The 11,823-nt window shown below is 57.0% G+C and overlaps 6 protein-coding genes across 6 annotated transcripts; 3 read left to right on the top strand and 3 right to left on the bottom strand.

The window, feature by feature from the left end:
- Positions 1–39: 39 nt before the first annotated feature.
- F5Z01DRAFT_245131 (ligand-effect modulator 3 family) lies at positions 40–1,921 on the bottom strand. The gene is made up of 5 exons (XM_046258442.1): positions 1,500–1,921; positions 1,404–1,440; positions 449–1,323; positions 234–396; positions 40–164 (listed from the first exon to the last, which is right to left on the bottom strand). The coding sequence occupies exons 1-5, from the start codon at positions 1,597–1,599 to the stop codon at positions 47–49; spliced, it is 1,293 nt and encodes a 430-aa protein (XP_046115941.1). The 5' UTR covers positions 1,600–1,921; the 3' UTR covers positions 40–46.
- A 1,351-nt stretch (positions 1,922–3,272) lies between these two features.
- Positions 3,273–4,895, top strand: F5Z01DRAFT_245365 (uncharacterized protein). Its single transcript, XM_046258444.1, has 4 exons — positions 3,273–3,523; positions 3,593–3,820; positions 3,882–4,232; positions 4,291–4,895. Exons 1-4 carry the CDS (start codon positions 3,377–3,379, stop codon positions 4,687–4,689), a joined length of 1,125 nt encoding a protein of 374 aa, XP_046115940.1. The 5' UTR covers positions 3,273–3,376; the 3' UTR covers positions 4,690–4,895.
- An 881-nt stretch (positions 4,896–5,776) lies between these two features.
- On the top strand, positions 5,777–6,678 carry F5Z01DRAFT_245190 (uncharacterized protein). The gene is made up of 3 exons (XM_046258443.1): positions 5,777–5,792; positions 5,933–6,182; positions 6,244–6,678. The coding sequence occupies exons 2-3, from the start codon at positions 6,053–6,055 to the stop codon at positions 6,612–6,614; spliced, it is 501 nt and encodes a 166-aa protein (XP_046115939.1). The 5' UTR covers positions 5,777–5,792; positions 5,933–6,052; the 3' UTR covers positions 6,615–6,678.
- A 64-nt stretch (positions 6,679–6,742) lies between these two features.
- Positions 6,743–7,114, bottom strand: F5Z01DRAFT_676261 (putative transthyretin-like protein; the record flags this gene model as incomplete). Its single annotated transcript, XM_046265237.1, has 1 exon — positions 6,743–7,114. The coding sequence occupies one exon, from the start codon at positions 7,112–7,114 to the stop codon at positions 6,743–6,745; it is 372 nt and encodes a 123-aa protein (XP_046115938.1).
- Positions 7,115–7,833: 719 nt separating this feature from the next.
- On the top strand, positions 7,834–8,865 carry F5Z01DRAFT_626307 (anion-transporting ATPase-like domain-containing protein; the record flags this gene model as incomplete). The annotated part of the gene is made up of 1 exon (XM_046261476.1): positions 7,834–8,865. The coding sequence occupies one exon, from the start codon at positions 7,834–7,836 to the stop codon at positions 8,863–8,865; it is 1,032 nt and encodes a 343-aa protein (XP_046115937.1).
- A 312-nt stretch (positions 8,866–9,177) lies between these two features.
- F5Z01DRAFT_626299 (DWNN domain-containing protein) lies at positions 9,178–11,136 on the bottom strand (the record flags this gene model as incomplete). Its single annotated transcript, XM_046261473.1, has 3 exons — positions 9,178–10,573; positions 10,628–10,916; positions 10,968–11,136. 3 exons carry the CDS (start codon positions 11,134–11,136, stop codon positions 9,178–9,180), a joined length of 1,854 nt encoding a protein of 617 aa, XP_046115936.1.
- Positions 11,137–11,823: the final 687 nt, after the last annotated feature.

The raw sequence follows: 11,823 nt of genomic DNA, 5'->3' as shown, positions 1-11,823 counted from the left end.
GCAGAGGCTGGAACGACACGGAGCGCCCTTGATTGCGGTGGGCCAACTAGGCCTCGCCGGGCAAGTGACGGCCAGAGGCGGTCGCGGTAGACGGTGGGTTCTGGTTGGCGTTCTTGTTGGCGGGCACATTGTTCCACGAGAGATAGGTGTGGTCGCCGAGTTTCCTGCGCACGCGGTTAGTAAGAGGATACAGGGACAAGCGAAACCCCCTCGGAAGCGGGTGGAGAGCGTACCTGGGCTTGATGAGGTGGGTGGCGGTGAAGATGCCGCCTAGCAGGATGCAGACGCCGCCGACAACCATGTAGGCGATGCCGAGGAAGGGGTTGCGGCCGCCCATGACGGTGCGGGTGCTGATGAGGACGGACTTGGTGCCCTTGAACTCGGAGACGCGGAAATCTACCTCTTGTCAGCTGGTCCACGGAGTATAGGTGTAGGCCGCTGCACGTACGGTCATCGATGATAATCTCGTATTCACCCTCCTTCATGGCGTCCGAGTCGTTGCGCTGGTACAGCTTGCTGAAGGTGGGCAGACCGGCCGTGCGCATCCAGACGTGGAGGTGCTCCCAGTCCTTCAGGTTGGGAGGGGGGTTGTCGTCCGTGTAGCCGTCGGGGTATCTCTTGCGCCAGTTGGGCGGCGGCAGGGCCTCGTCGGGCTTGTACTTTGTCTTGCCGTACAGCGCGCGGTCAGAGTCCCAGGCGATGCCGTTGGAGGTCATGTTGTAGGCCTCGGTCTCGTTGCCGGTGGCGCCGGGGGGGTTCCTGAGCACGGGGCTGGAGTAGGAGTCGTTGAAGAGGGAGTTGGCAATGAGGCCGCAGGGGTAGTAGGGAAGCCTGGCCGTCTTGTTCACCTCGAGAGGGTCGCACTCGCTGCCGTCAATGTCGTCGTAGGACCGGGCGCTTCCCTTGAGCTGCTCCGAGTCGAATGAGTCGACGTATCGGCGGTGGTTCTGGTAGAAGTTGGTGAGGTAGTAGTAGAAGAGGACCGGCGGGCCCATGCTCTCGGGGATGTAGAAGCGCAGGTAGCACTGATCCGTGTCGATGGTGACGCCGCCCGAGTCGGGCACTTCGACCTCGACGTTGCGCTTCACAGCCCAGCGGGCATCGATGGACTTGTTGTTGGACTTGAAGGCGTGGTGCACGTCGCCGCTGTCCATGCTCTTGAAGCCATCCTCAAAGTCGGGAGCGTTGCGCAGGCAGTTGGTGTAGTCGAGACGGATCTCCTGGACCTGTGTGCTGGCCCAGTAGAGGAGGCCGCCAATGGGTGCGAAGATGACGCCGATGACAAAGAAGAGTGGGAGGACCGTCTTGGGTGTGAGGATGGGTCTGCGACGCTGGTTAGATGCTGGCGCTTCCTCATTGTGTCCCTCCCTCGAGGGCTGCTGGGCTGGGTGGGGGGGACATACTGCCACGCCTTGAGACGTTGCTGTCTGAATGCCGTATCTATCGCGAGGGGTCAGTCACTGGGTGCTGCGTCTTGTTATGGGCGAGGCGGATCGTACTGGCTGGGCGACGGCTCTTCTTCTTGTCCGGCTGGTTCGGACCAGATTCGTCAGAGTTCATGGTGTCGACATGGTCGACACCTCGCGGCGCGTCGGCCATGCTTTGCGATTGGAACTTTCAGGCAGTCGCTTCTTGGGCAAATGAATCGGCACGTCGATGTTGTGTCAGCGCGCAGCGCAAAGTGTCGTCGTGATTTGGGAGGTCGTGATGATGATGTGGGTTGGCGTGTCGATTCGACGTGCCCTGGCGCGAGGCTGCTTACTAGACTGCCTGAAAGTAGTGCCTGCGCCCGGCATTCCAAGGGCCCCCGGGTTGCTGCCAAATTCCGTCAAAGGGGCCAGCTTCAGTGGGGGCCTTGCATCTGTCTGGGCCAGTGAGACCCCTAAATCGAGCTTTAAGGTTGTCCGTCTCCGCTGTTAACGCTGTGGCTGTGTTCCGCCGTGATGATTTAATACACCTACACGAGCTGCGCCGCAGGACGCGTTGACACTTACCCGGGACGATAAGGTGATTCAATGCAAAAGCTGCGTGAAATGCATTGATAGCTGGCGCACCCGAGATTCACCATCGCGAGTGAGCCCTCACCTGTGAGACTATAGAGCTGGATTCACCAATCTGCCAGATCTCCCTTTGTTTGCGTTGAGATCAACAGAGCCATACAATCGTGCTGACAGCACATGAGCTTGCAACCCAAGCATCACTCACATGTACGTAGTTCCTCCGGCTCGCCTTGGGCTTGTGCGTTATGGGTGATATAACGACTTTGCAGTCTCCGTGTCTATCGATACAAATGCTTCACCGGATGGCCGTAGGAAAGGCAAAAGACGAGCATCACGCATAGCGGTGAGAACAACCATGAGAGGCAACACAATGCCCACGGCATCACCAATCCCAGTGATACGACCCCCTCCGGCAGTTGCAAGGTCCCAAGAAACATTTGCTACTTCATCGATCGACATTGTTTCGTTGAATTGTCTAAGAGGGATTAGGGTCCCCTGCTACGCAAGCACGACATGTCCATCCTTGTTCGTAGATAAAGATACTCCTCCCAATGGCGTTAAGAGCACGAAGCGAAAGTCAATGGACGTCACTGACGACAGTCGTAGTAGTGCATGGGGCTGGCCGTGCAGCTTGATGGCACCTATAGCGTGAGAGCAGGGTGCGTAGGATTCGGCGTCTTCCTGCATCTTGTCCACGTTAGGCAGAAGCTCGCCTTCTTCCTGCAAGACGAAATCCAACTTCACCCTGGCCTTGCAACCAGATTGATTCGGAGCTGAGCCAGATATGGGCGCTGCCATAAAGCGGCCTTCTGGCCCCCAAAGCAAGGCTTGAGCTGATCTCTAACATCGTCCACCTAAAGACCAGTCATACCCTTTGCAGCCTACCTTGGGTAATGGCGTGAGCTCGCACTGGTTGACATTCAGTCTCACCCTTTCTGTTGTTCTGTGGCAAGCTCTTGAGCCGTCCACGAGAGGCCACGGACGGGCACTGCCGGCAGTGGGGATCCCGCGCATGTTGTCATTTACACGGGAATCCTTCGCACGTCTCGGTCGCGCAGAGCAGTGCTCCACCCCGACAGTCATGCTCTGCGTCTGGTCTCCTGGATTGTCGAGTCTTTCATAAAGGCGGGAGCCAACTGCCGTACGATCATCGCCCGATGAACGCATGCGAGGCTCGCGACCGCCGCCTGGCGGACTGCGATCCCACGTGGTGTACCGAGTCCTGTCGTTGATGTATCATCAAAATGACCGCGGTCCCTCTCCTCCTGTCCCAACTCGTGCTATGTCTCTGACCTGCGCTCTCCGTGTTGCATGTCTCTTCATATAACAAGCTGCATCGCTAGATTAGGGGTCCCGTGAGAACGGTACGAGACAGGATGAGCAGCGTCACCCAATTCGTCAGCGAGATATGGTCGCTCTTTGCCGTCGGTGTCGCCGTCACGCTGGTGCGCATCTACGCCAGGACCAAGGTTGTCGGCTTCAAGGGCTTGCAGCCGGACGACTACCTTGCCTCGATAGCCCTCGTGAGTCGCCCTTCATCGTCCAGCGTCGAAGACTGGCTCGTCTCGTATCGCCCGCTGATGACATGTTAGCTTGGCTTTGCCGGGATGGCTGGCATTGCCTTTGTCGGAGGGTCCATGTATCACAAAGAGATGGCGGGTGGCATGCTGCCTGAGCAGAGGCCTGGGGAGAAGCCCAGCGCCGAGGCACTGGCCATCCGAGTCAAAGGCAACAAGCTGCACTTTGCACAATGGGTCGTCTACGCCACAACGCTGTGGACACTCAAGTCCTCCTTGCTGGTCCTGTACATGCGCCTGACTGTAGGTTGCCGTCGTGCCGTCGCTGCTGTTTGCTCGCACGGATACTGACCGATCATCGCAGACGGGGCTGGCCGGACGCTTCGCCTGCCGCATCAAGGCCGGCTTCATCATGGTCGCCGCCACATGGGTGGCAGTGATGCTCACCATCTTCCTGTCCTGCCGACCATTCACCGACTACTTCAAGCCCAATGTGAACGGAAGCGCGGTGTGTCGCGCCGCCATCTCGCCGCCGATCGTCTGGACGTGCTATGCCTTGAACGTCTTTACGGACCTGTACCTCATCACCCTGCCCATGCCGTTGCTGTGGAAGACGTCGATGAAGACGTACAAGAAAGTCGGCCTCGGTCTCCTCTTCAGCGCGGGAGCTGTGATCATCGTCTTTGCCACGATACGCTGCGTGTTGATCTACATTGTATGTCGTCGGGTGGGTTGTGGTCGAGTATCGTCTGTCTGTTAACATGAGTACCTAGGATCCCAAGGACGGCGCGCCCGTCTCGGGTACGTGGGCTGTCCGGGAGACATTTGTGGCCGTCATCACGACCAACTTCCCGACGTCTTTCAGTCTCGTCAAGACGATGCTGGGCTCGACCTTGAAATCCCTCCGGAGCACCCAGCACACCGAGCAAGAGGGCAAGAAGCCTTCTGAGCTACGCACTTTCGGCAGCAGCACTAGAGCCAGCAAGAAGATACGCGGAGTAGGTGACCCGACGGCGACCAATATGCTATTCTCCGCGAGCGAGGAGCAGATAGTGAACGGGGGCATGCCAACGCCAATGGAGGAAGGGCGATGGTCTGACCCAACTCTGGGCTCAGATGGAGCGCAGGACGAGGAGACGGTTGATCGTGTGAACACGCCTAAGATAGGATAAGCAGTTTGATGAATGTGATACTGGCGAGCACTGCAGCTGACGTCGACGTCGACGACGCTATCTACATCGCGCGTGCTGAGTCCTGACTCTGCTGAGCAAGCTGACGCCGGCCATACGAGACCGAGCGCGCAACGTCGAGAGTCGAGACAGTCGCTGGCGTCTTGGCCAAATCTTGGTATGATCAATACAAATACAGGCTGATCGGCTTGCCGGCAAGGTGGTGAAATGACGACTTTTCTGGGCACCCTGTGTCGATTACGTGGCCCAGCAGATCGGCGAGTGACGCCCAGCCGTCATGGAAGCCGGCGATTGGGAAGAGAAGCATCTCAGCAGAAACCGAGGCTCAGTGCCCTGTTCATATATCCATACGTAGCAGCCCTATTTTGGAGGTTGACCCAATTGACTGGGCGTTTCACTGGAGTTTGTTGGTGAACTGGCGATACGCGTACCATTCCCAGCAACCGATCCGGTTCCAGGCTTCCAGTGACCAGTCCCCGCTTCGGCTTCTGCCAAGCCACTGTGGCTGGTTGAGGCTCGGCTTCTTTCGAGCTTGGCAAGGACTGAAGGCGCCGTCGTCGTCAGCTCCGTCTTGCCAGTTGACAGTTGTTGGATTCTTCACTGTCCAGTCTTCACGAAATAATGAACCGCTGAAAAGACTGAGAGAAAAGCATGAGAGACGGGCAGACAGCAGCTGAGCTCTGCCGTGTCTCATCTGACTGACCGTCGAAGAGATGCCGCCGTGGTGTCTTGGAATCGACCTACCCCGGACCCCGATTCCCAGACACGCAGACAAGCTTGCGTCTATAGCATCGCTCTTGGCCAGTCCAAGACGCTCATGCCATGCAATCCTGTATTGCGATTTACGCATGTGGAACCGCGCATGCGAAGCGGTAATAACAAAGTGTCCCGCTCCTGTCGCTGCTTGTTGCCAAATGGCCATATAAATCGGCTTGTCCTCGCCCTCGCCGCTGTGCAGATCCCCAACGTCCGAGGCCGACGCACCCCTGCTGAGCCTACGTAACCCTTCTTCGCTCTAGATTGAGCCTCATTTATTACTTGATAGTTTCTTGCCTGTATTTGATTACTGGCAATCTGGTACTTCTGTACGTACACACTGTACCACCTGGCAGGCTGTCACCTCGGAGTTGATACCGGCTTTCACCTCTGATTCCACACCTTACCTTGCCTTACCCTGTGACCACTTGCCCATCGCCAAGCACAAAGGTACCTTACTTACTTGTAGGTTGGCCAAACTTACCCTCTCTATATCCAATGTCATTTATTTCTTACTTTACTTTCCCATTGTTTTTCTCATGATATCCCGCTCGGGGTCGACGACTCGACACGACCACAAGCGCACGAAATGGGAAGAACGTCTAGCACTAACACGGGATCGGTGCCCCAGATCATGAATACGCCTCCTTCGTCAGTCAGCACTGCTCGTTCCAGCCGCGAGCCCAGAGATACAGGGTTTCCTGAGCCTTTCGGGGACAGTGAGTTGATCCTATCACTTTTTTCGCAACTGCCATGTCGCTTGTACTAACCCCCATCCAGACTACAACACTACCCTCCCTCATCCTGATGCAGACCTCTCGCCCAACGCCACCATAAGCAGCGACAACCTCACGCCAGCACAGTCTATGAACAAACGACGCCTCAGCCTGCTCAGCAAGCACCGTCGCACCATCTCACAAGGCTCGACTCTCTCATCGCCTCTCGTGCACAGCGTCCTCCCTCTCATCACCACGGGCATGCCTGGACAGAGCAGCAGTGACAAGGCATCAGAGACGGACAACCACAGAGAGAGCATGGAGCCCAGGCGGGACGGGGACAACAGTCCCTCGTCCCCACATGCCGAAGATGACGAGGGCGGCGACAAGCGGAAGAGTTTGTTCGGTCGATTGAGGAGCAAGTCACGGGTCTAGGAACAGAGACAAATCCTCCTGAGATCAACGGCCCCTTTTCTGTTTTTGAAGCAACGGCGTTTGGTGGGAGCAAGAAGCACTTGATAATTTTTATGGTATTATTTTCGATTGGCATGAATCAGGGACAATCAAGAGCCTCTGTAGGTCGTGTAGCTGAATGGACTCAACAGCAGTGGCACGTGGTAGCTTTGGCCCTCCTCCACCCGGAAGACAACAGTCGCCTCGGGAAAGAAGGTCTTTCCCTCGCCGAAATATGCCTCCGTGTCGAACTTGAGTGTCCATCGCGAGGCGCCCTTGATCCCGCCCAGCACACTGCTCACGGTCGGGGCCTGGCCTGACGAGGGCGAGGCGGGGAGCCAGAGCTTGACGCGTCCGTCGGCGTCCGTGGTGGACTCGAAGGCGACGGACGAGGGGGCAATCAGGGTAACATGGATGTTGGCGGCTGGCTTGCCCGCGGTGGTGTCCAGCACGTGGCAGGTGATGGGGTCTTTGCCAGACATTGCTGAGGCGGATGAAGGTGATGGTGGATGGCTGCTGGTCTTGGTCTTGGAGGCTGGCGGGGTCGACGAGGGGTCGTCTGTCGACTGGGTGCGGTCCGAATCCGTGGGTTGAAAGTGTCCAGCCAAGCGTACTAGACGAGAAGTATGTGAGAGCATGAAAGCTTTTTACGCAGAATGTATGTGCAGAAAGTGAGATGTCTCATTCAGAGGGCGACTTGACGCTGAGATAACCTCCTAAGAAAGGTTGCGCTTGTCGCCGCCCTCCGGTATCTGTGTGGGGTACGCCGACTTACACCAACTGCCTCTCCAAGGGCCTAACTTACGTCTGAACCATCAGTCTGGGACTTGAAAGCGCATGGCATTAAAACATCCCAGGGCTAATGGAGCGCCGGCACATTGAACACAGCCATCAATGTTGGATTTATTCCTATTCCGAGTATTAAGCAAGAGACCTCAAGTACCTTACCTGGCATGATGTACCCCAACTACCCTAGGCCAATGACGTTGTGCGCCAACAGCCCCTCCAAAGCCACTGTCACTCACTCCAGAATCCAGAAGATGGACCTTTCCAGAATCGGCCCGCCAACTTCCTCGCGCACCCACAGACCGCGAGACCAAGCATCGCGAACGACCTCACCGTACCTCTGGTCGCCGTCCTTCCTTTCCTCCCTCGTTTCATAGATCCCCACGAGTCCACGACCCCACCGTCCAAAGTCACCATGGCCGCCATCGTCGAAGACGCCCTCGAGCCCTCTCTCCAGTCCCTCCTCGACCAGCGCTCCCTGCGCTGGATCTTTGTCGGCGGCAAGGGTGGCGTCGGCAAGACCACCACCTCGTGCTCCCTCGCCATCCAGCTCGCCAAGGTACGCCGCTCCGTCCTCCTCATCTCGACCGATCCCGCCCACAACCTCAGCGATGCCTTCAACCAAAAGTTCGGCAAGGAGGCCCGCCTCATCGACGGCTTCGACAATCTGAGCGCCATGGAGATTGACCCCAATGGCAGCATGCAGGACCTCATGGCCGGCGGCGAGCCGGGCCAGGGCAACGACGACCTCAACGCCCTCGGCGCCGGCGCCGGCGGCATGGGCGGCATGATGCAGGACCTGGCCTTTGCCATCCCCGGCATCGACGAGGCCATGTCCTTTGCCGAGGTCCTCAAGCAGGTCAAGTCCCTCTCCTACGAGACCATCATCTTCGACACCGCCCCGACGGGCCACACCCTCCGCTTCCTGCAGTTCCCCTCGGTCCTCGAAAAGGCCCTCGCCAAGGTCTCCCAGCTCTCGAGCCAGTACGGGCCCCTGCTCAACGGCTTCCTCGGCCAGGGTGGGCAACTGCCCAACGGCCAGAACCTGAGCGAGATGATGGAGAAGCTCGAGTCCCTGCGCGAGACCATTGCCGAGGTCAACACCCAGTTCAAGAACGAGCAGCTCACCACGTTCGTCTGCGTCTGCATCGCCGAGTTCCTCTCGCTCTACGAGACGGAGCGCATGATCCAGGAGCTGACCGGCTACGGCATCGACACCCACACCATTGTCGTCAACCAGCTCCTCTTCCCCCGCCAGGACAGCAACTGCGACCAGTGCGGCGCCCGCCGCAAGATGCAGCGCAAGTACCTCGACCAGTACGAGGAGCTCTACGCCGAGGACTTCAACGTCGTCAAGATGCCCCTCCTCGTCGAGGAGGTCCGGGGCAAGGAGAAGCTCGAGAGGTTTAGCGAGATGCTTGTCAAGCCATACGTGCCCCCGGAGTAGAGACAGAGAGGAACTGAAGAGCAAGTAGAGGAACAGAGGTAGCGTGGAGTTGCCGTAGACATGGGAAATACAAATTATGCATTATTGTCAGCAGTGTCACCGGGAGAAAGTTCATTGAATGTGAAAATTGTTCAAGATTTGAAGGGGCAAAGCAGTTCCGCTGCTGCCCTCTGTAAAAGTACAACGCTGTTATCCTCAGCGATGGTTTGTGCTGATTATATAGTACCCAGGCATGTCCCCACGCAACGCCAGTCAAATGCATCTCCGGCCTTATCCCATCCGTGTAAGCCTCTTCCACGATCGGCCACACCCCTAGAGCTCGCGGAAATCACTTGGTCGCGGCCGCCTCTGCTTGTTCTGGTGCCGATGGGGGTTGACTGGCTTCCGGAAGTACGCGTCCTCCTCGCCCTGTGCGCCGCCGCCGTTGTTGCCGAACGGCATGCCGAAGCTGTTCATGTTGTTCATGCCCATGCCCATACCCATACCCATGCCCATGTCCCAGCCGCCGCCGCCGTTATTGAAGTTGTTGAAGCCGCCATTGTTAAAGTTGCCTCCGTTGTTGAACCCGTTGTTGAAGCCGCCCATCATCATGTTGGGCATCATCGGCATCCCCATGCCCATGCCCATCATGTTCGGCATCATGTTCATCATGCCCATGTTCATGCCGTTCATCATGTTGGGCATGGTCTGTTGTTGCTGCTGGTTGTTCATCTGGTTCTGCATGGCGCGCGGGCCCTTGGGGATCTTGGGGTTCTCCAGTAGCTCATCTGCAGGACGCTTCTTGGACACCGCACCGTCGGCGGGCTTCCCGTCCGCGGGGGGCGACCCGTTGCCGTCTGTCTGGGGAGTCATGCTTTTAGGCCCTGTTGGCGGCGATTTCGCCTTACTAGCGGGCATTGGGGTGGGTGATTTTGATTTAGCCGTGACAGACGCAGGCTTGACCTCTGCTTCTCCCTGTTTCTCCGCCTCACTCTTCACCTCAACAGACGTCCCCTCCACCTTGTCCTCAGGCTGGACCTCCTCTGTCGAAGGGACCACGGGTGTCGTGCTCTCCTGGGCCTCCTGGGCTGCCTTCTCGGCGGCCTCCTTCTCCTCTTCCTTCTCCTGAAGATATGCCTTGATCTTCTCTGCCATCTCCTCGTCCGGTGTGAGATCGTCAATCAGGACGTCTCCCAGCTCGCAGTTTGGGCACACAAAGTCACTCTCAATAAGAGCGTTTGTGATGCAGTCGTTGCAAAACGTCTTCTGACAGCATGGCGTCTTCATCGGCTCCTTGAACATCTTCTTGTCAATGGAGCACTCGAGCCCCCGCTCCTGAATCTCCTTGTCCGCCAGAGCGTTCGCACCGTTGGTCTTGGCAGAAGACGTGTTGGCTTTGGCTTGGAATTTCTTCCACGTGGCCTTGTCGGCTTCGGCAATGACAAAGTCGCCTTCGGCATTGACCATGATGCCAGAAGGTCGCTTCGACTCGTCGCCTTCGCTCTGGGCGAGCACGGCGGCCTTGTCGACCTTTTGCAGGAATGAGCGCGGAATGCCGGTTGTGCGCTTCACGCGAGGCCGATTGTCGAACTCAGGGTCATCGTTGGTAGGGCACAGCTGGATCCAGTGACCCTTGTTGCCGCAACGATAGCAGATGTAGCCATTTGGGGGATCATGGTCGGGCACGTTGGCCGGGCGTTTCTGTCCAGGCTGGAATGATGGTTGATGACTGTCCTTTGTTAGCTGCGCTGTTCTCCCGTGACCTGCCATAGGGCAGACATACTGTGACATCTTCTCCTGTTGTGCGTTCCATTGCTCGCCCTGGGCAGCGAACATGGCCTGCATCTTCTCCTCTTCGGTCATGGCCTCGTTCATCTGGTTGATAGCACTGGACGTGGTCTTTGACGCGGACGACTTGGCCGTTTGTTCTTTACGGCCAGCGTTCTTAGCGGAGACGGGCATCTTGCCCGACACATACCGCGCAGCTCGACCAGCACCGGGTTTGGTGGCGGGCTGGCGCCGAGCTATCACGGTCGTAGACCTGGGGATAATCTCGGTGTCATCATCGTAGACTGCATTCAAGTTAGATCTCGAAATAACACTACTCCCACAACAACTCTTACCATCTCCGTTATCGTCCGTGATGAACAGGTCAAAGTCGGTTCCATCACCCAAGCCACTCTTGATGATGATCTCCCTCTTCAGCTCAAACACTGATATCCCCGTCCCATCAAACTCCACCCGCGTGGGTTCCTTCTGTGACTTGAACTTGAAGAAAACTGAAGAAGCCATATCTGCGTTTGGCTGAATAGAGAGAAGATGCCTTACTACACAAGACACACACACTCAAATGTGAGAAGGGGAGGGGAGAAAGTCGGATAGTCAAGCTCGAAGGGCGCAGTAGAGAGTTGTCGCGTTGTACCTGTATGAGTGTGTGACTCTGCTGAGCACAAAGGGTATGTTTTTTTTTTTTGTCGACTTTAGAGTGATTGCTCTGTCCTTTTCGTTCTTTGCGCACCCGCGTGCGTGGTCAACAATAGCAGATGACGGAAATGGGGGTCAATTTCTTGTTTGTAATTGAAGGAAAAGAAGACAATGCAAAGACAACAAGGTTCAGTCAGAATGGCGACGGCCCGCAGCAATGTTCTGTTCTGACCCTCGCTCAATAATCCTCCTGTGTACAATAAACCACTGTGCGCCGCCAGCGTATGTACTTCTCAACAAAGCTCCCTGGTTAGCGTGATGCTTCTACTCTATCTTGCCCCAACTGAATCGTGCTGCGTGAACGCCAAGGGCTCGATCGGTCGCACGCGAGCAACTGCTACGTCCGGCGCAAGGAGAAATCCGAGTCCGTGTAACTTCGATACAGAATGAACCGAGCGATATCTTCAAGGAGAGCGCTGTTCGGTCGTCGGGCGATCGAGTGTTGATCAAAGGGCGATTTGGCGACTGGAAATGGTTGATGAAGAGAGGAGAAAT

This window comes from Emericellopsis atlantica (assembly GCF_019669845.1).
Source record: "Emericellopsis atlantica unplaced genomic scaffold F5Z01scaffold_23, whole genome shotgun sequence".
NCBI classification, from domain to species: Eukaryota; Fungi; Ascomycota; class Sordariomycetes; order Hypocreales; family Bionectriaceae; genus Emericellopsis; species Emericellopsis atlantica.
This window is presented reverse-complemented; position numbering and strand designations above follow the sequence as displayed.